This window comes from Ovis aries, chromosome 7 (assembly GCF_016772045.2).
Source record: "Ovis aries strain OAR_USU_Benz2616 breed Rambouillet chromosome 7, ARS-UI_Ramb_v3.0, whole genome shotgun sequence".
In the NCBI taxonomy this organism is placed as follows: domain Eukaryota; kingdom Metazoa; phylum Chordata; class Mammalia; order Artiodactyla; family Bovidae; genus Ovis; species Ovis aries.
In genome coordinates this window covers 65,578,456-65,598,791 of record NC_056060.1, presented here as the reverse complement: position 1 = coordinate 65,598,791, position 20,336 = coordinate 65,578,456, and the positions used below count along the sequence as shown (strand labels likewise).

The window sequence follows — 20,336 nt, the reverse complement described above, 5'->3', positions numbered from 1 at the left end:
TGGTGTTGGAGAAGATTCTTGAGAGTCCCTTGGAGACTCAAGAGCAAGGAGATCAAACCAGTCAATCCTAAAGGAGATCAGTCCTGGGTGTTCACTGTAAGGACTGATGTTGAAGTTGAAATGCTAATACTTTGGCCATCTGATATGAAGAACTGTTTCATTTGAAAAGATCCTGATGCTAGGAAAGATTGAGGGCAGGAGGAGAAGGGGACAACAGAGGATGGGATGGTTGGACGTCATCACCGACTCAATGGACATGAGTATGGGTAAACTCCAGGAGTTGGTGATGGACAGGGACGCCTGGCGTGCTGCAGTCCATGGGGACGCAGAGTTGGACATGACTTGAGTGACTGAACTGAAGCCTGGGGAAGACACGTCTTTGGATAGGGGCAGTGGTCTATGGAAAAGGATACTAGTGTGACTTACTTGATCCTCATAGGAGGCTGCAAATCAGCAGCGCCCTGTGAAGCCATAGGAATTCAGAAGGAACCCTAAGTCAGCAAGAGTGCTAAAATAAGTTTTTGATATTTTGCTTATCATAGGGGTCATTGTGCATTAATACTGAATTTTAAAGTCACACCAAGTTATTTTCATTACTGGGTTTATGGTAAAAAAAAAAAAAAATTATGCCCACATTTAAGTGCCTCACTCTAGTCCTGACCATGAGTGACCAACAGCCTTCAGCTCTTCCCATAATCCCAGTCAATAATTGAGCACAGTGGGAACTATCAAATTAGCCCATTCCTGTCCCATGTGGGCTCCAACAGGCAACCTGTTGGGAACTAAATCCACAGCCTGGCCTTTTCAGAACTGCACTGCCCACCCTACCCAGTGCTTCCTTCAACTTCTTTTACAGATGTCAGACCTGCAATGTGCTATAGAGACTTCACCACCTTTCCCTGCTTTCTTTCTTATTGTGTGTGTAACCAACCTAGATAGCATATTTAAAAGCAGAGACATTACTTTGCCAACAAAGGTCCATCTAGTCAAGGCTATGGTTTTTCCTGTGGGCATGTATGGTTGTGAGAGTTGGACTGTGAAGAAGGCTGAGCGCCAAAGAATTGATGCTTTTGAACTGTGGTGTTGGAGAAGACTCTTGAGAGTCCCTTGGACTGCAAGGAGATCCAACCAGTCCATTCTGAAGGAGATCAGCCCTGGGATTTCTTTGGAAGGAATGATGCTAAAGCTGAAACTCCAGTACTTTGACCATCTCATGCAAAGAGTTGACTCTTTGGAAAAGACTGATGCTGGGAGGAATTGGGGGCAGGAGAAGGAGATGACAGAGGATGAGATGCCTGGATGGCATCACTGACTCGATGGACGTGAGTCTGAGTGAACTCTGGGAGATGGTGATGGACAGGGAGGCCTGGCGTGCTGCGATTCATGGGGTAGCAGAGTTGGACACGACTGAGTGGCTGAACGGAACTGAACTGAAGCAGTTATATCCACTGGACCACCAGGGAAGTCCCATTCCCCTTTATTCTTCAAAGGTGTCCATCGGCCTTCAATACATCTCTTGTACATTTAATCACATTTTGACATCTGTTTCTGGAAGACCTAAAATGACACACTAAAGAACTGAAAGGAAAATGTGTAATACAGATTTAAAAATTTCTCTAAGTTGAACATGTCAGGTAAGGATATACACAGTAGTGTTTTGAAAACAGACTACAAAGCCTTTGGATTTTATATATGAGGTTTTAATTAATAAGAAATGAAAATGTATTCAGATCAATTTATTTGAACTCACATCCAAGAGGAAACATTCAACTTCAGGATTAGAAATAAAAAAGGAAACACTCTACTTCTTTTTAGGTAAGGGATGGATCATACAATGCTGATTGATGAATACTAACAGCTTTGTGAAGTTACTACTTAAACTCTGTATATTCAGGTATATATCTAGTTCATACTTGATTTATACAGAATTTATCAAATTCTAGCAAAGTCAGCATACTTTAAGTAAACCTCCTTGAGTTTTATACTTAAGTCTGAAAGCTTATATTTGATAACTATGGCAAAAGTGATTATCTTTACTTCCTGCAAATGTAATCAACTTTTAAAATAACGTGGGCAAACATCAATTTTACATAAATCTTAAGAATAAGAGGAAATTGCAACTGTTCATCTAATTGCAGAGTCTAAACCATAAATTTAAATTGTACCATTATCTTTATTGTCAAATTAAGGCAAGAAGGCCTTTACAGACTAAAAGAAATGAATGGGAATCTGCAGGGTTCTCTAAGGGGATACTTTGAAAACCTGTCATCACGTTAGTACTTAACAGCTATACAGAAATATTTTTAAGTATGCTCCAAGGGTCACCTCTTAACTAAAGAAGTAACCCGCAGGAAGTCAAGTGACATATATTATCATCTATATTTTATGTGCTAGGAAATTAAAGAAAGATATAGAATTGAATAATGTATTCAGAATTAAAAAGTAAAGACTGTCTTTATTTGAAATAGGAGTCATGTGCCTTAAATTCCTTTTCCTTGGATTATATCCATTAGTCTACATTTTTATTTAGAAGCCATAGTTACTTCCCCTTTGTCTCCAGTATCTTCCTGTGTTAATAGTACAGACTCTTGTAGTGTTGCTTATTTCTAGACCATTAAAAGAGAAAAACCCCTTGTGCTTTCTGTCCATTCTTTAGAAGTAAAAACGAATGTAAAACTGTTTATGTAAAATGAAGATTGTAAACACTTTTTTCCAAAGTAGAAACAATAATCTGCTTGACTTAAAATCTTTTATTCATTTGGGCATTAAATTACCTAACACACAATCTACTTTACATTTAAACATTGTTTTCCTTGTGTTGCCTCAGGGAATGTCATATAATTAAGTCCACTTCCTGTGAAATTTCCTCTACCAAAATCAATGTATAATCTATTTGATTATAGCTAAAAGTGACAAAAAAGATTTTTAATGAAAAATAAGAGTCTAAGAGTTAGGTCTCAAGATTTTCATTTCATAGGAAGGAAGCTCTCTATTACATGGATCTATAAAATGATCCAAATTTCAGAGAGGCAGGAAGCTGATAACTTGATTTATCTTCTTAATGGCTTTGGCTCATGAATAAATGATAATGGTTTGTTTTTCTTATAAAAAGAAATGGAATTTGTATAATGATGAATCCTATTTGCCACATTTGCTCTACTTTTTAAAGAGGATTTCTAATTACTTAGACATTCTTTATATTATTTACAATAAGAAGTCAAAACTTTAACTGAAAGCCATTTTTTGACCACAGTTTGCCATTAGCTGAAATTCAGGAAAGAACATAAGTCTGATCACCAAATCAATAAATCTAGCCACAGGCTGACTAAAAGCTTCCTTTAATCTTCTTCCTATTAGGTCTTCCTTTAAATTAAACCATTCCATGAATTATTTAAGTGAATGGCACAGTTATAGAAAGATCAGATATAATTCTTCATACAAAAATGCTCAGGTAACCTAAAAAAATCCATTCAGCATGTTTCGGGAAGTACAGTATGAATCAAGATGCTGTAGCTTAAAAAAAGGGGAGCCAGGCTTGGGGGTACTCTTGAAAGCTTCAGAGAGAAATAGAAATATCAAGTTTATTTCCTGGTTAGTGCAGGATGATTCCCAAAGCGCATTTAAGTGTCTGGTCCAGACTAGCTATTAGCGATTAAGTAGTTCCCTTTCACTGTCAAGGCTCTCCCCTGAGGTGATGCCTAGATTCTTAATTTAATATTTTATCTTGTTTCTTTTAGTCCCATCCTCTCTCACCAGTAAGCACGACATTTCCACCATGCTGAATGCTTTCTCCGACTCTGAAATTTACACTTTTCAAATGTTCAGTGTCCAACTTAGCTACAAAATTTATATTTATATATCTCCCCACATTGTTCCTCTCAAAATTTATACTCATTTACTTACACATAATTCCAGTAAGTATATTTTTAATGAGTTAATTTCTGAATGCTGAATGCTCTTTCAAATGTGTCCTCAAAAAGTCACTGAGAAAGACTTAACCTTTCTAAATTCCAATCCCTTCATGCTCTAAAGAATTCTTACTCTTCTTTTTCCTTCATGGTAATCGATTCCCTTCTCAAATCTTACATTTCTACTTTCCCGATTTCTTTTCACTGTAGCAAATACCAAAGGAAAAAATACAAACTGTTTCAGAGTAAACGAGTCTCTTTCCTGCTCTCATTTATTAGATCATCTACTTCAAGGCTATATAAATGGCAGTATTTTGAAAATGTTAACAGCTATCAATACCTTGAAGTTGAAAAAATAAGAAAGCCAGAGAAAATATATCACAAGCAACCAGTTTGAATATATGAAAGGCTACTTAGATCTTGATCTTCATATAAATACTAATTTTTACCATTATAAAAGACAGCATATTTTCTTTTTCTTTATAAAATTACCTTTAACAGAATATTCATTAGCTAATCATTCCTTAGGTTTTTCTGTATTGATAAAAAGTTATCTTTAAAAGAAAAATATTTAAAACAATATTGTTTCATAGAAACAGAAAGTTTCAATATCAAATTCTGATAAAAAGCTATAATTATGGGTAGAGTCTAACCATACTGTTAATTTTCTTCACCAAAGATGGATGTTTAGGAAGCATTATATTGGTAAATAAGATAAGCTTCTCAGTGATCTACAAAAGCGCCACAATAAAGATGAGGTAGTATGAGACTGTCCAACTTTCGTAAAAGGGAAATATCATCTTTAGAAGAGATATTTATCCTGACACTGATGTTATCCTGAGCCTCATCACTGCTGAGAGAGGTGCTATTTTAGTAGCTAACCCTCACTGGAACCAAGACAATCTTGAGATCACTTGAGAAAAAAAGATGCCAGAAGATAATGGTATGAGATTTTCTTGTTCAATTTTGTGATAACTGCTAAAAACTTATTTTAAAGCAATTAATTTTAAATGCCATTTTCATGTTAACAGCAAAACTGTAGGAAAGGGAAATGCTACTTCGACATAAAAGCAATACTTAAGAAACATCTATTCTAACTGGGAAATTTGAGTCAAAGTTCTTTCAACCAAGTAGAAACAGCTTCCTACTAGATAAACTAGCATCAAGAGATCAATTTACTATATTAAAAATGCTAATTTGTATAAAGGGGTAGACAACTCACCAGAAGAAATAACTGTCTAGGAAATTTATTATTGATTCTTTAAAAAAGAAAAGTTAAATAGGCTATCACTCCATTTATTTTATTATATTGGGATAATGTTCTCTACAAAATGCTTCTCTGTTCTTGAGATGCTAAACTTAAAAATATTATACCCATTGCCCAGTGTTGTTCAGTATGGCATAAGCAGTATAGCTCTCAAAATGTTTTCCTTTTTCTGAAGCCATACTAAAGATATGTTAGTTCTGAAAATAGGAATAGTTACCTGAAATCTGAAGATCAAAACCAGTATTAAGTTCCCTGAATACTAAGCTCCATGTTTACTTCTTGAATCTTTATTCAAGCTCAATTCAAAATAATGGAAAACTACTTAGGTCTCTTTGGTTACCAATGGAAATTTGTGGCTGTTTATAAATTGTGGCATCTCTCCAAAGTAACAGGCTGTTTCTAAGAGAGCTAAGCAGAAGCAACAGTTCACAAGTCAATACAGAAAAAACCCCAGTTGCTTTATTATTTAGTAATTACTAGTTCCTAATAGTAGTATCATTATTTTTAAAGCTTCCAGTGAGAAGGGAACAATACTTATGTTCTGAAGATGGTAACTCTTCCAAGTTTGAGAGAAAGATCTACTCAAGGAATAATAAATGACCATGCCACATTACAGAAGAATAAATTCACCTCTAAGATACCATGTCCTCATTTGATTCTTCCTGACCTGATTAATCAAATTTAGTAATTCAGCTTTATAATTAATATTTAAAATGAAAACACATCAAGTTTGATTTGAAGCCATTTTGTTAACTTTTAACATCCCTATTAGTAAATTACAACACACACACACAGCTTTACTGCAGGCTTTTAAAACAAATGAAAGGATGATGTGGAAACTATATCTTATGTATAGGAATGCCAATGACATAGGTTAACAAAGTGTTTTGTATGTTATATGTAGGAAAAGAAACAATTATTTTTAAAGAAAAGTATGAAATACAGATTATTTAAATGTGTCTGCAATGCCTACAAACTTCAAATATCCCTGGATCATAGTTAAGTTACAATTAAGAAAAGAAAAAAATTAAGTAAACAATCTACATGGTAAAAACAAAAACCAAACCTGGTCAAAAATATCCATTAACCCCTAGTGTGTAACAATTATTATTGTTCAACAATTACTGTATCCTAAGAAAAATAAACTGATCTGGAAGTAAAATTTAGGGCAGAAGTTTATTCTGGACTTCAACTGCCCTTGTAGAAAAATTCAAAGTGGTTTAATAAGAAAAATAAAATATTAAATGAAAATACATATATAACCACACCCTTGTTCCTACCGTTTTTCTAGCATTGTTGTTCTGGTGCATCAATCCTGAGTACTCTAACTTTTGATTTATAGTGATATTCCTTCAGATATAATTTCATGGAAGAAGGAATTGGAAGCGCATCAATGCCATCGTAAGTTGTACAGTTACAAATAACTGTTCTGCATATATGCTGCAGGGAAAAGGGGAAAGTCCGAATTAAAGGAGTGGATAAAAGTGGTTCGAAGAACATACAGGCACTCGGGTCCTTATAATGCTCTAGGAGCCCAGTAATGTCAGGCGAATGGAAGACACAAGGATCATGTGCATCAAAGCTAAAGTTGTGATTCCACTGTTCAATTCTCGCGTGAAGAGAACGACTATACCGTCTAAAACTCACGGAGAAAAGATAGTCTTCCTGTGCTGAATCTCGCAGTAAAAAGGTGCCTTCTGGTTTTCCTTCTAGTAGAGCTTCAGCTGCATATTTATCCATAACACCCCAGTAACATGGATTATTATTGATCTGAAGGAGATCTGGTACAAGACAGTGGACATAATCAATCTGAGTATGGTACTTGGGAGGTGTTTCCAGTTGCAGGATTTCTTCATCAATTTCCCACTTGGGTTTGTTTCTTTTCCGGGAACTTGTGCAAAGTGTTATAATTTCATCATCTGAATCCATATCACTATCTTCTATGCTGTTATTTGAAGCCAGGTTCACTATAGAGTCAGTCCCAAGACCACCTCTACCCGAAGAATTGTTACTGGTTATGACACAGGGCTGAACACTGGTATGTGAGAAGCAGTTGACCTCTTCCATGTTTCTTCGTTGTTTTAGTTGACCATCCCTCAATTCGTTCTGAGACAAGTCTGTGCTTACCCATTCATCTGATTTGGGACTTATAGGAGCAGTGTGTCGTTTAATAAAATGCCACCTAAAGGCTAAATCTGATCGAGGTGGGAAAGGACACTTATCTAACATGAGTTCACTGATATGAATTTTTCTTTTAGATGGAAGCCCTGAAGAGTGCCGACTACTACAATTCTTTATTGGAAAACACTGCCCCACAGCATCTTGCAGTTTCTGTTTAAGAGATCGGCCTAAAAATCTATGCCCACAGGAATGATCTAAATCCAACTCGATAGATGAACAGCTGTGCTTCCTTTCTTGGCTCCTTAAAGGAACTTCAGTTTTCTCTATAGCACTCACTGTTTCAGCATCTGAACAACTTTCACTCTTTTTTGACCAAGATAACTTCTTTCCACTCCACACATAACCATCCTTTCTGTCAGCACTTCGACTCCGGCTAGTTTTGGGCCTTACATCTACATTTTTACTATTACTTTCACTATTTTCTGCCATTTTAACAAATTGTGCACAAATTCCAGTGTTATAAATAATGCTTTTTCAGTTTTTCCAGTAGAATGTTTCTTCTGGGTACTTTCTGGATGTATCTAAGGAAAAAAAATAAAGATCATTAAGTGTCTGTCATTAACATTGCATAGTTTATATATCAAGTCCCAATTATATACAAGATGAAAAGGGATAGTTAATACACTTTTTTTTTGGTTTTTAAAAAATTAATTTATTTTAATTGGAGGCTAATTACTTTATAATATTGTAGTGGTTTTTGCCATAGATAATTAATATACTTTTCAAAAAAGTACTGGAAATGTTGGGAGGCAGTTCCAAGATATTTTGTTCTCATTTAAATAAGCTACTTTACCATATACTAATAATTCTATAGTGCCATTGAGTCAACAATCTGAGTTTCTTTCCCACAGCTAGTTGTCAATGTGAATCAAAAAAGCTAAGCATCCTGTCAGCCAAAATATATGTCTGAAATGTGAATAATTTGTGGTTTATTTTTTAATTTCACAGCAGACCAGGGAATTCTTTGTCAGAGATGAGAAAACTATGAGCTGGTATTTAACGATCACTACCCTCCTTCTGGGTTCAATCCCTGGGTTGGGAAGATTCCTTGAGGAAGGGAAAGGCTATCCAACTCTGGTACTTTGGCCTGGAGAATTCCATGGACTCTACAGTCCATGGGATTGCAAAGAGTCAGACATAACTAAGCGACATTCACTTTCACCCTCCTTGTAGGCTTCCTCAGTGGCTCAGTGGTAAAGAATCTGTCTGCAATGCAGGAAATGGGTTCTGTCTGCAGTGGGTTCGATCCCTGGGTCAGGAGGATCCCCTGGAGAAGGAAATGGCAACCTGCTTCAGTATTCTTGCTGGGAAATCCCACAGACAGAGGAAGCTGGCGGGCTATAGCCCACAGAATCAAAAGAGTCAGACATGACTGACTTAGTGACTAGACAACAACAACCACCTTTCTTCTCTCTCGTTTTCTTTTCTGATTGAAAATATGAATAATTTTAAGTTATAAAAGCTGTTAAGAATTTATTAAATAAATAATCAGCACTGAACAGTAGAAACATCATGCAAGAATTCCTAACATAATTTTTGTCAACTCATTTAAATATTTGGTCAATTTCACTATTAGTCTACATAGTGTGTGGAAAATTTGGAACTGGATAAAAATTTGTTACTTTACACATACACACACACTTATATATTCTTCCTGATAATTTCAAAAAAACAAACAGATAAAGTTCTATAGGGCAATGCCTTTCCTATGAAATTGGCTAGATACCCTAAAATTTATAATGTAAACAAAATTTTAAGATTAATAATAATGATCGGTCATAGATAAAAACTACTTAGCTATTCTTAGATGGAATAAGATTTAAGTCCAAGTTTTGGGGGAGGGATTCTATAATCTCAAGTATTTTATAAATGGATATTGAATTTTGTGATTAAGAAAATCAGTTGTACTCAATATTCTCAACCATCCCAACAGTCAAGAAAATGTTGAGAGCTACCAGAATCCACTTTCATAGCAGTGGAGTTTGAAAAAAGCATCTGCAGTGACAAATATGATTGGGATGGGCTTAAAGGTATGAACTAATGATAAAGGCTTGCCATATATAGTTGCTGTTGTTTAGTTGCTAAGTTGTGTCTTACTCTTTGCAACCCCATGGACTGAAGCCCGCCATGGTTATTTTCTAGGCGAGAATACTGGAGTGGGTTGCCATTTTCTTCATCAGGGGATCTTCATGACCCAGGGATCGAACCCACACCTCCTGCATTGGCAGATTCTTTACCACTGAGTCACCAGGGAAGCCCTTGCGATATAAAGTACCTGATTACTAAACAAAGAATAGCATCAGGTGATTATACTTATTATTTTGATTTAGTGAGCTCACTGGTACATAATCATTTAAAATTCACAGAGAAAAAATATTTTAAAATCTAAATTTCAAAGAAACATCATCACTTAGTATACCAAATTATATTTAACAATATACTTTGGTTGTTCATTGACTAAATTTCACTGAACAAAAATAAACAGGCAGAAGCTACAGAATATGAAGAATATGAAGTCATTGATCAGAAGAGTCTCTTATTACTAAGAGCTTATACTTACACTTTTCAAGATTAAAAAAATTAAATAGGAGCCTCAAGCATTTTTTTGTTAATACTACATACTCTCAACTTTTTTATTCAATGTGATAATGTAAAAAGTATATTATGTAAGATTTAAAATATCTAGTGTTTTTATTTACTTTAAAAATATCAAAGGAGCAGATTATTAATTTTAAGGTCAACTTTACTCCACTGCATATAAACATGCTCATCTTCCTTTATTTGTTATCAGAGCTAATTCCACACATCTGCTCTTGATGACATTTCCATCTTTACCAGGGTCTGCTTCCATCACTCTTCAAAAACAACCAAGTCTCCTATAAACTCTTCTAGTGATTCCAATACTTTCTTTAGTTATAATTGCTGCTATCCATATTAAATTTCTTAATGAATAGCTGGTTCCCCCTCAAAAAGAAAATAGCTTTGGTTTTTTTCTAATTATAAAAGAAGTAATGATGCAGTTTAAAAACGGCTAAGTGAAAATCTTTTTGCTCCACCTTTCTCTCAGAAGTCAGCCCAAAGCAATAAAAACACAAATCTCATCTTCAATGAAACTATCACGTATATATAACCTGAGTGACAAAATACAAGGACAGAAAACGAACAGAGGAGCAATGACTGACTCAGCAGTGGAGAGGTTGGTGACACCAGGCACAGAGGCAATGCTGATGAGAAGACAACGGAGCAGGCAAAGTCCAGGACACTCAGAGGCACCAGATTCTACAGAAAGTGTGTATGGAGAACAGGTCAGAAACATGCGGAAGCAGGTTGAAGATTTGTGTTAGGGCAGTTAGATCTCTCTGGTTCTTACTCTCATACTTAGAGGAGACAGGATTTTATTATTTGGAGAAACTGAACCAGAAAGGCTCAAGACTTTGGATACCAGGCATAATAAGGATAGATGGGAGGCCTGGGACTAAAATCAGAAAGTTTCCTGCTCCATTCTTCCATCCAGCTTCCAGAATTCCAGTGGTCAAACTTACACCCCCCTAATAAGAGATTGGACAGTACTAAACTGGAGAAACAGAATAACCAAAGAGAAAAGATCTACAGATTCTGGTAATTGGAAATCCTCCAATAAAAAGCTGGAGGGCCACCCAGGCATTCTGTAAGGCTCATCCATCCATAAGCCATGCCTACTTACTTATACTTTCAGACAGCATTGTTGTGCTTCATTTATAACAGGTCACTAGACTTTTGAGGAAAGCCTTTAAAATAAACAAGTTACTAAGACACAAAGAACTTGGAGGAAAAAAGTAACCATGAAAGTAATAAAAAATAAAATAGATTTTGTACTAGCCATATGACCTTAAAACCTCAGTTTCTTCATCTGTAAAATGGAGACACTGATGCTATATATTTCATTAGGCTGGTAGGAATTAAAAGAAATAAGGTATGTAAAATACATATGTAGCTCAGATTCTAAATGGAGCAAGTATACAATAAAGGTTAACATATTTCTTTTTTAAAAAAGAAACAGACATTACATATGTTGTTTTATTATAGCACCCAAGACAGTTTTATAGAAATAGTTCATAAGTAAAGAAATCACTGAAATACCTCTGTCTCTAGCCCAATGCTAACTATAAAGTTTATGAGCACATATAACTTTCAGGATGATAGCTAATATTTCAAAATAAAAAAGGATTAATAAGCTAGACATAGCTAAAACTCAACAGACTATGAAGTATGAAGCTAAGAACAATTTGACGTTTTCCACCAGAGAACTGACTTCCAGCCTCACTCAAAACAAGTTTAAATGCTAACATAATAGATTTATTTTGGCAAGGCTTACCAACCTGTACATAATAAGAGTAATCAATCAAGTATCTCTGGATTTTAGGTTAATTGTTCTTACATATACTAATGCTACAGGTATCCAAAAAATAAAGTGAAAAATACCACTGTCCTAGATGAATTTTCCATACCTGTACTTGAAGAGTTAATGAACAGAAAATCTTCTGACTGGTTATCTTTTGGTATCTAAGCACTATAGCCTTATATAAATCTTACATAGCTATTCTTTTAACAGAAGACTCAGTTCATGCTTCAGAAGTTGCACTTTTTATAAACTGTCATGGAAAAAGATATATTTGGTAAAATATACCATATCAATGGGTTTCCCTGGTAGCTCAGTGGGTAAGAATCTGCCTGCAGTGCAGGGGACCCGGGTTCAGTCCTTGGGTCCCCCCTGCAGAAGGAAATGGCAACCCACTCCAGTATCCTTGCCTAGAAAAATCTCATGGACCCAGGAGCCTGGTGGGCTGCAGTCCATGGGGTTGCAAAGAGTTGGGCACGACTGAGCGACTAACGCTTAGTTACTTACCATATCGATATATTGGCCAGAATGTCACTTAATGTTGTAGTCTTCAAAGCAGGAAGAAAATTTAACTTCTACTTATACTTGTCTAAAAATTAGAAAACTCTATTAATATTGAATATATGATTGGCAATGTTCCCATTACTCATTGTGAGATGGGTACTTGTCTGATGAGGTGCTGTTCTGGGGGGAGGAATGGGAGCTCCAAAAAGCTAAGTACTTGATGGCAACCCTCTCCATTTCTTTGTGTACTTTTAGTGGATCACAACTGCTTCTATGTTGTTGGAATACATTTGTGGATTATATTATCTTACGTAAGAGAATCTTTACAATACTTTGTGAATAGACATGACCATGGAAATTCTGTAACACCATGTTTGCTAGTTATCTCAGGGCAGAGTTCCATCACTCAGTTGTTTCCAACTCTTTGTGACCCCATGGACAGCAGCATGCCAGCCTTCCCTGTCCTTCACCATCTCCCAGAGCTCGCTCAAACTCATGTCCACTAAGTCAGTGATGCCATCCAACCATCTTATCCTCTTTCGTCCCCTTCTCCTCCTGCCTTCAATCTTTCCCAGCATCAAGGTCTTTTCTAATGAGTTGGCTTTTTTTTTCATCAGGTGGCCAAGTAGTGGCTTCAGCATTATTAGTTCTTCCAATGAATATTCAGGACTGATTTCCTTTAGGAATGACTGGTTTGATCTCCTTGCAGTATAAGAGACTCTCAAGAGTCTTCTCCAACACCACAGTTCAAAAGCATTAATTCATCAGCGTTCAGCCTTTTTGTGGTCCAACTCTAACAACCATACATAACTTCTGGAAAAAACATAGCTTTGACTAGACGCACCTTTGTTGGCAGAGTGATGGCTCTTCTTTTTAATACTCTGTCTAGGTTTGTCATAGCTTTTCTTCCAAGGAGCAAGCATCTTTTAGTTTCATGGCTACAGTCATCATCTGCAGTGATTTTGGAGCCCAAGAAAATAGTCTGTCTCTGTTTGCACTCTTTCTGCATCTATTTGCCATGAAGAGATGAGCCATGATCTTATTTTTTTGAATACTGAGTTTTAAGCCAGCTTTTGCACTCTCCTCTTTCACCTCCATCAAGAGGCTCTTTAGTTCTTCTTTGCTTTCTGCCATAAGGGTGGTATCATCTGCGTATCTGAGGTTATTGATATTTCTCCCGGCAGTCTTGATTTTGGCTTGTGCTTCATCCAGCCTGGCATTTTGCATGACATACTCTGCATATAAGTTAAATAAGCAGGGTGATAATACACAGCCTTGACATACTCCTTTCCCAATTCTGAATCAGTCTGTGGTTCCATGTCCAGTTCTAACTTGCTTCTTGACCTGCAAACAGATTTCTCAGGAGGTAGGTCAAGTGGCCTGGTATTCCCATCTCTTTAAGAATTTTCCCCAGTTTAGCTTCTAATATTATAAGACAAGTTATGTATTTTTCTTTTTCAAAATGACAAGTGTTCTTAGTTTGATGACCTTTATTGGGATAATAAGCCAGCTCTGAGAAGTTACTTGGCAGATACATTAAGAAAAAAGGCAAAACAAAATATTTCACTGGCTATTCATGGTTTAGGTAACATCAGAATTACTACTGAGAAAGTAACTGCTTTAGAAGAAAAGGCTATGGAGAGATCTTTTTAGAAAAAGAAAATATTCAGAATTTCCTTCACTATTACATGATTTTGTTACAATAATGATAAAAATGTATTGTATAAACTCTTGCATCTTTACACTTAAACACGACAGAATATCTAATCTCTTCTGAAAGTTGCATTAAACCAAAATTCACAAAATTAAAAAACTCAATTACATTTCTCTCAATAAAAATAACTATTAATTTTTAGTGAAAAAAAATCTATTTTTAAAGACTAAAAATGAGTTTAAAAAAACGTTTCGGTGTCTTGCCAAACGTTTGTCTATACACATAAAGTTTGAATGTTAAAAAACAGTGTAAGGTTCTGAATCTGAGTGAGTCCCCTCAACCCCATAATTAATAGTTGGAGCTTTACATAAACTTTGTAAAAATGAAGTAGAAGATGAGCTACAAAATAAAAAAAAAAAAAAACAGTGGCTTTACTACCATTTTTATGTAGTATAGAAATCAAAGATGATATCTTGAAAAATGTCGACGCATCAACAGTCTTTGTTAGTAACTGCAAAGAAGCTTTTCTTTTTTTAAGAGTGAAAAAACCACTTGGGAGAAGACTGCTTTGACTCTTGATTCAACAATTAATTTTTTATGAAGGCATCTAAGTTACAATACCTTGGGGACTACACAGTGACATTTTTAAAATTATTATTTCTTAATGAGGAAGTGGCAAGTGTCTAAAGTAAGTTGATATAAAAGCCTTTTTCAAGAAATCAAGTTCCCAGATTCAGTAGCCATTTGATCCCAGGTTCTACAATCAACTGCACAGATAGTGATAAAAGACTGAATACCCAAAGTGACCATCCTAGACTAACAACAGATTTAAATGACATTTAGTTAGTTCTCTTGAATAAGGCTGGAAAGATTAATTTGAAAAATTCAAATTTCCATTGAAAACTGTTGTAAAAGTTAGTCAACAAAGGGTTAAACTTCATTTATCTAGAAACTTCATTTGTATTCTCTATGATGTTAGATAACAGAGGATTATTATATATATTGATTAGTCGTTGAATTACTATGTCCACAATGCTGACAGCTACTTAGGACCAGAATTCATCTAAGTATTAAATTTGACCTTATAAAGAATAATTTACTATACTATATAAAGAATTCACAGCTAAAGTATTATTCTGGTAGTATTTTCCTTATTAAATCTATTATTCCAAAGTTTACCTGCTATTACGTGTCCCAAAACTCCTTGATTGCTTTCTGATCATAGTCCATGATATTTGATCATAGGCTAATATTTGAGTTGTATTCTAAGGAAACACTTAAGAGTCCACAAATGGAATATACTGGATAGTACACGACAGATAAATTCCTCAGAATGTTAATCAAAAAACATGAAAATTTTTTTTCAAATGTTTAAGTGAGAAACATCTCTGAACTATAAAGTACTTTTTTCTCATTACAAAAGCAATTTTCCAGTAAATATTTTAAAGTACCTCCTTTTCAATGCTAACAAGCCATGGCTCAGGGGACTCAACTGATTTGGAAAAAGAGAAAAGTGAAAGTGAAGTCGCTCAGTCATGTCCGACTCTTTGCAACCCCATGGACTATATCCTACCAGGATCCTCTGTCCATGGAATTTTGCAGGCAAGAGTACTGGAGTGGGTTGCCATTTCCTTCTCCAGGGGATCTTCCTGACACAGGGATTGAACCCGGGTCTCCCACACTACAGGCAGACGCTTTACCCTCTGAGCCACCAGGGAAGTAAACACACACACTGATTGGCACCACTATACCCTTTCTTGGAGAAGGCAATGGCAACCCACTCCAGTACTCTTGCCTGGAAAATCCCATGGACAGAGGAGCCTGATAGGCTGCGGTCCATGGGGTCGCTAAGAGTCGGACACAACTGAGCGACTTCACTTTCTTTTTTCACTTTCATGCATTGGAGAAGGAAATGGCAACCCACTCCAGCGCTCTTGCCTGGAGAATCCCAGAGACGGCAGAGCCTGGTGGGCTGCCATCTATGGGTTGGCACAGAGTCGGACATGACTGAAGCGACTTAGCAGCAGCATACCCTTTCTTCCTTTCTCTAAACGTTCTTAATTTCCTACATTTTGCTTATACCAGTGTTCCCCAATCTGAACTTCTGTGTACACTAGTGCTAGAAGGTATTAATACGTGTCCTACAGAATTGGAAGTTTCATTATCAAACAAGTTTGGAAATCACTTCCCCACTGAAAGATAGCAAAAGGTTAAGAAACCTGATTAGGCCACAGTTTCCTATATTTAACTCAAAGTAAACACTTTTTGTGGAATAAACTGTGGGAGAAACATTAACTTGGGCTAACATTAAAATGAATGTACATCATGGGTATGCAAGCTAAAGAGAAATGTCTAGGACCAGTCACTGAAGAGGGTTAATCTAGAGTGAAGAGGGAACAGAAAACTAACGGCTGGCACTACAAACTTCTAAAAGCACAAAAACCGTAACAGGATTTTAGAAACCAGAAGCTTAAGATACCTGATTGTGACTCTCAGAGAATAAACTGGATTGTACAGATGTATTTTGTCCTTTCAATTTATAGTTTTTTAATTATAAAAATAATATATGCATATTATAATACAGGAAACATTCAGGCAGGTTCAAAAAGGAGGGGAAAAGATGGTAATTCAATTACCTAGAAGTAATCAATTTAGACATTTTGGCCAATTTCCTTGCAGTCTTTCTTCCTATGAGTATAATTTGGTCTAAAGAGAAAGTTTTTAAGTTTTAAAGGTCCCTAAAAAATTAACAATCTAGTTTTTGACTATATCATATTAAAAAATGAAGCATGGTGCAGATGAAGCAGCATGAGTTGCTGTTCATCAAGCTGATCATCAAGCATGATCTAAAATTCAGACTTTGTCGCTTACTAGCTGTCTCTCCTGATTTTTAAAATCTCATTCAGCTTCAGTGTTCACATTATTAAATCTGGATAATGCTAGCTGCCTCATGTTTTTACTGTCAGGGTTAAAATGTATGAAAATAGCATACATTGAGCTTAATGAGAATATGTATTACATTCTGCAATATGTTATGTTTTCTCAGAACCTTCCATGTAAAATAAGCTAATTTCAAAAAAGAGCTAGGAAAGTGGCAATAAGGAAAAAGAATGAAAGGAAACACAGGCTACATAAAAGGCTAGAAAATCCACACAAAAACATATCTCAAAAATCTGAGGCTGAAGATGCTTCATCATTTCTGAAATATCATAAAGCTCTTTTTATTACTCCTGATATTAAATATGCTCTTTTAAAAAAAGTTTTTAAGTTTCAAATTCTTGAAAAATATTATGGGTATAAATAAATCAATTTCAACAGAAACAGTAGGCAAAGTGTTTTTTTTTTTTACTGATCATAGATTCTTCTTTTCATGGCTTTATGTTAATTATATATGCTTACATTTAAGCCTAGGTAACAAGTTTTACATACAAACTAGTATAATGTTATTCTAGACTTAAAATTGCCTTCATATTCTGATAAAACTAAATTCTAAGTTTTATGGCAACAGTTATGACTTGGAGAGGCAGTCTGGCAGACTACTTGGATCAGAAGTAAAAGATCTATTTCTAGTTCTGACACATGGTTAGGTGTGTGACTTTTGACAACTCATCACCTTACTGAGCCTTGATTTTTTTTATTGATAAAACAATGATTATATCTATTTTGTTGTGGTAAGGATCCACCGTCATTGTAACAACACAGGAGTCAAATACTAGCTGTCCTTAGCCAGCGGAATTGGGTAGGTTGAGAGAAGGTCTTTCACTGTATTCCCTTTAATACCTTAAAAATTTTTATGTATGCAAGTATTATTTACCCCCAAAATAAATTAAATAGGCTGGTAAGTTTGACACTTCCAGAGATATAAAAATCTTCAGATTTCTAAACTGTCTTCAATATTTTTTTTACTCTGTTCTCAGTTTTGTTATTACTCTCTTCTTCTAACCTTATCTTTCATAAGATTAATAATTTTTATATCAAATACATATTTTATTAAAAAGGAGTTTAAACATTCCTCCCATAAGGCAATATTGATATGCCTCCTGGATAAACTAAGATTATGTGATATTATTATTATATAGGTCATACTGCCACAGTAGAATGGTAATATACTCATGTTTTCTTACCCTATTGTCCTTGAGAACAACAATATTTGTGAGCCTAAGGGTAGTATGAATGGTCACCACAGAGCAAAGCTAACTAACCTTCACTGCAGTTGAAGCTGCGACCTTGGCATCATTTTCAGTGAGTTCATTTAGCTATCCACTCCTGTGAGACATGCACTGCTATGATAAATTCATTTGGAAAACTCTGACAGCCACATAAGTGGCAGACTGCAACACTGGTTTCTTTTTAAAAATCTATATTATCTTAACTAACCAGGCAATTTTTTTACTAAGATTCAAGTTATACACATTTCATTACCACACTATTGTCTTGTATGTGTTATCTGAATGTTTGTTTCCCTCAACAACATCATGAATTAATTGAAGACATTAAAATTTTTGTTTTTAAAATTTGACTGAAAAATGGAAATGTGAAAACACACTGGCAAAAGCAAGAATACACCTTTTAATGTTCAAAAAATTTTACTGAATAGTGATTCAAACAACTCCATTTTGAATGAACCATTAAATGCCCACCCAAAGTACCCCATTAATAACACAAGACAATTACTTTTATACATTCATGAGTATCTTCTATGTACTATAACAGTTCTATGGAAATAGGTGTCATCTTCATTTTAGAGATGAGGAATCTCACGTTCAGAAAAAGTAGAGAAGCATATTCAAGGTCACACAACGAGTAACTGTGAGAGTCAAAATTAAAATCTAGGTTTGTTCAGCTTTAAGGCCCAAGCTTATTCCATACATGTTAAATCTGTAAAAAAACAAAACATATATACATTTTTTTTAACCTATGAATCAAATGGCTTGATTGCTAAGGCAGAGTTAAAGGAGAGAAGCGCGAACACCATTCATAGTTTTAAAGTCACATGGTGTTACAGATTTTATAGTTAGAGCATTTGATACCTACAAATCTTGTTCCAAATTTGCAGATTCTTCTTATGCTGGGCTCTGAAAAGTCCTACACCGAAATCTCATGATGATATATTGATATATTATCGGACTTCGTCTCGAACCCCATAGTCTATGCAATGATATTTACTTGGATTAAAAAAAAAAAAACAGAACTAGAAATCGGTCTATCTAAACAATGAAACATCTCCGGACAAAAATTAAGTCACTCGGAAAGAATCACCTCAGGAATCTTTTGCTCTTGTGTAAAAACAATAGGTTGGTTATTTCCCCACAAATCCCAAGTTCTTTTCAGCCAATCACTCTTCATTTGGAGCCTTAGTACTTAAAGCAACACCTTACACAATGCCAACACGGTAAGAACAATACCACGGTTTGTCTAAATGTGTTTGCAACTTTCCCCAACGAAACTAGACTGAAAAACCATGGGGAAAACTCTACAAAGGAAAAACGTTTCACTTATGTCATAATCAAATTCCGACTGAGACTAGAAGGTGGGTACCACAAAAAAATATCAGTTGTGAAGGTTTTCATGAGAGATCGGTCTCCCAACATGGAGAACGTAAAGATCCAACCAAAGCATAAATTTAATGGCCAAGACCTTAGCAAAGATTGCAAGGATCCAATGAAGTATTCAACAATACACTTTAGCTCTTCTTTTATAGATATAAAATTAGATATGCACTTCATTGAACTTTAGGTGGAGTCTGAATAGGGAAACACGAATTACTTCAAGGGATACATATACAATGTCCTATAGAACAAGCATTAATGTACAAGCCGCACCTCCAGGAATCGTGAACTGAGATTAGGTCTTTTCTCCTTTACCGCTATAGAAATGGCAAGATGAAGGCGTCAAGGATGCCAAGATTAAAGGCTTGAAAAGGGTCTCGTCTTCCTTTTCTTTAAAGAACAAGCCCAGACATTTCATTCTCTAGCCCGGTCCCAAGGAGGGGCTGGACCCGTTCAGGGACCCGGATATGGCTGCCAGTGAGGAGCGCCAGGAAAGTAGAGGCAGACCCCGCGAGGGCAAGGCCAAGCAGAAACTACCCTTCCCCCACTCACCTCTCGGAACGCAGTTTACCAGGGGCTATCCTTGGAACTGCCGCCATCACCACCGCCATCACTCTGGGTATTCGCTGAGGTGGACAAGGGAGGCCCAGCCACTCCGGCACCTCATGTAAGTCCTACGAGGCGACTGTCTGTCTGCAGGCCCCCATCCTGCGGTGCCGGGTTCTCATCGCAGACGTCGCACTCACCGCCTCCACCTGCTCCGCCGGCGCGGCCACCACTTCCGTGTTCGGCTCCCTCCCTTTCTTCCTCACTCCCCCAGCAACCGGCTTTTCCCCGAGCAGCGTGCGCGCCGCTGACGCCACCGCCCGGCGTCCCGGGTCTGGACCGCGCTGGG

At 36.1% G+C, this 20,336-nt stretch overlaps 2 protein-coding genes across 2 annotated transcripts in view; one reads left to right on the top strand and one right to left on the bottom strand.

The window, feature by feature from the left end:
* WDHD1 (WD repeat and HMG-box DNA binding protein 1) overlaps positions 1–20,336 on the top strand; it is a 151,753-nt gene that overhangs the window by 80,819 nt on the left and 50,598 nt on the right. The window lies entirely within an intron of this gene.
* SOCS4 (suppressor of cytokine signaling 4) lies at positions 1,679–20,323 on the bottom strand. Its single transcript, XM_004010662.5, has 2 exons — positions 19,994–20,323; positions 1,679–7,877 (listed from the first exon to the last, which is right to left on the bottom strand). Exon 2 carries the CDS (start codon positions 7,783–7,785, stop codon positions 6,463–6,465), a length of 1,323 nt encoding a protein of 440 aa, XP_004010711.1. The 5' UTR covers positions 7,786–7,877; positions 19,994–20,323; the 3' UTR covers positions 1,679–6,462.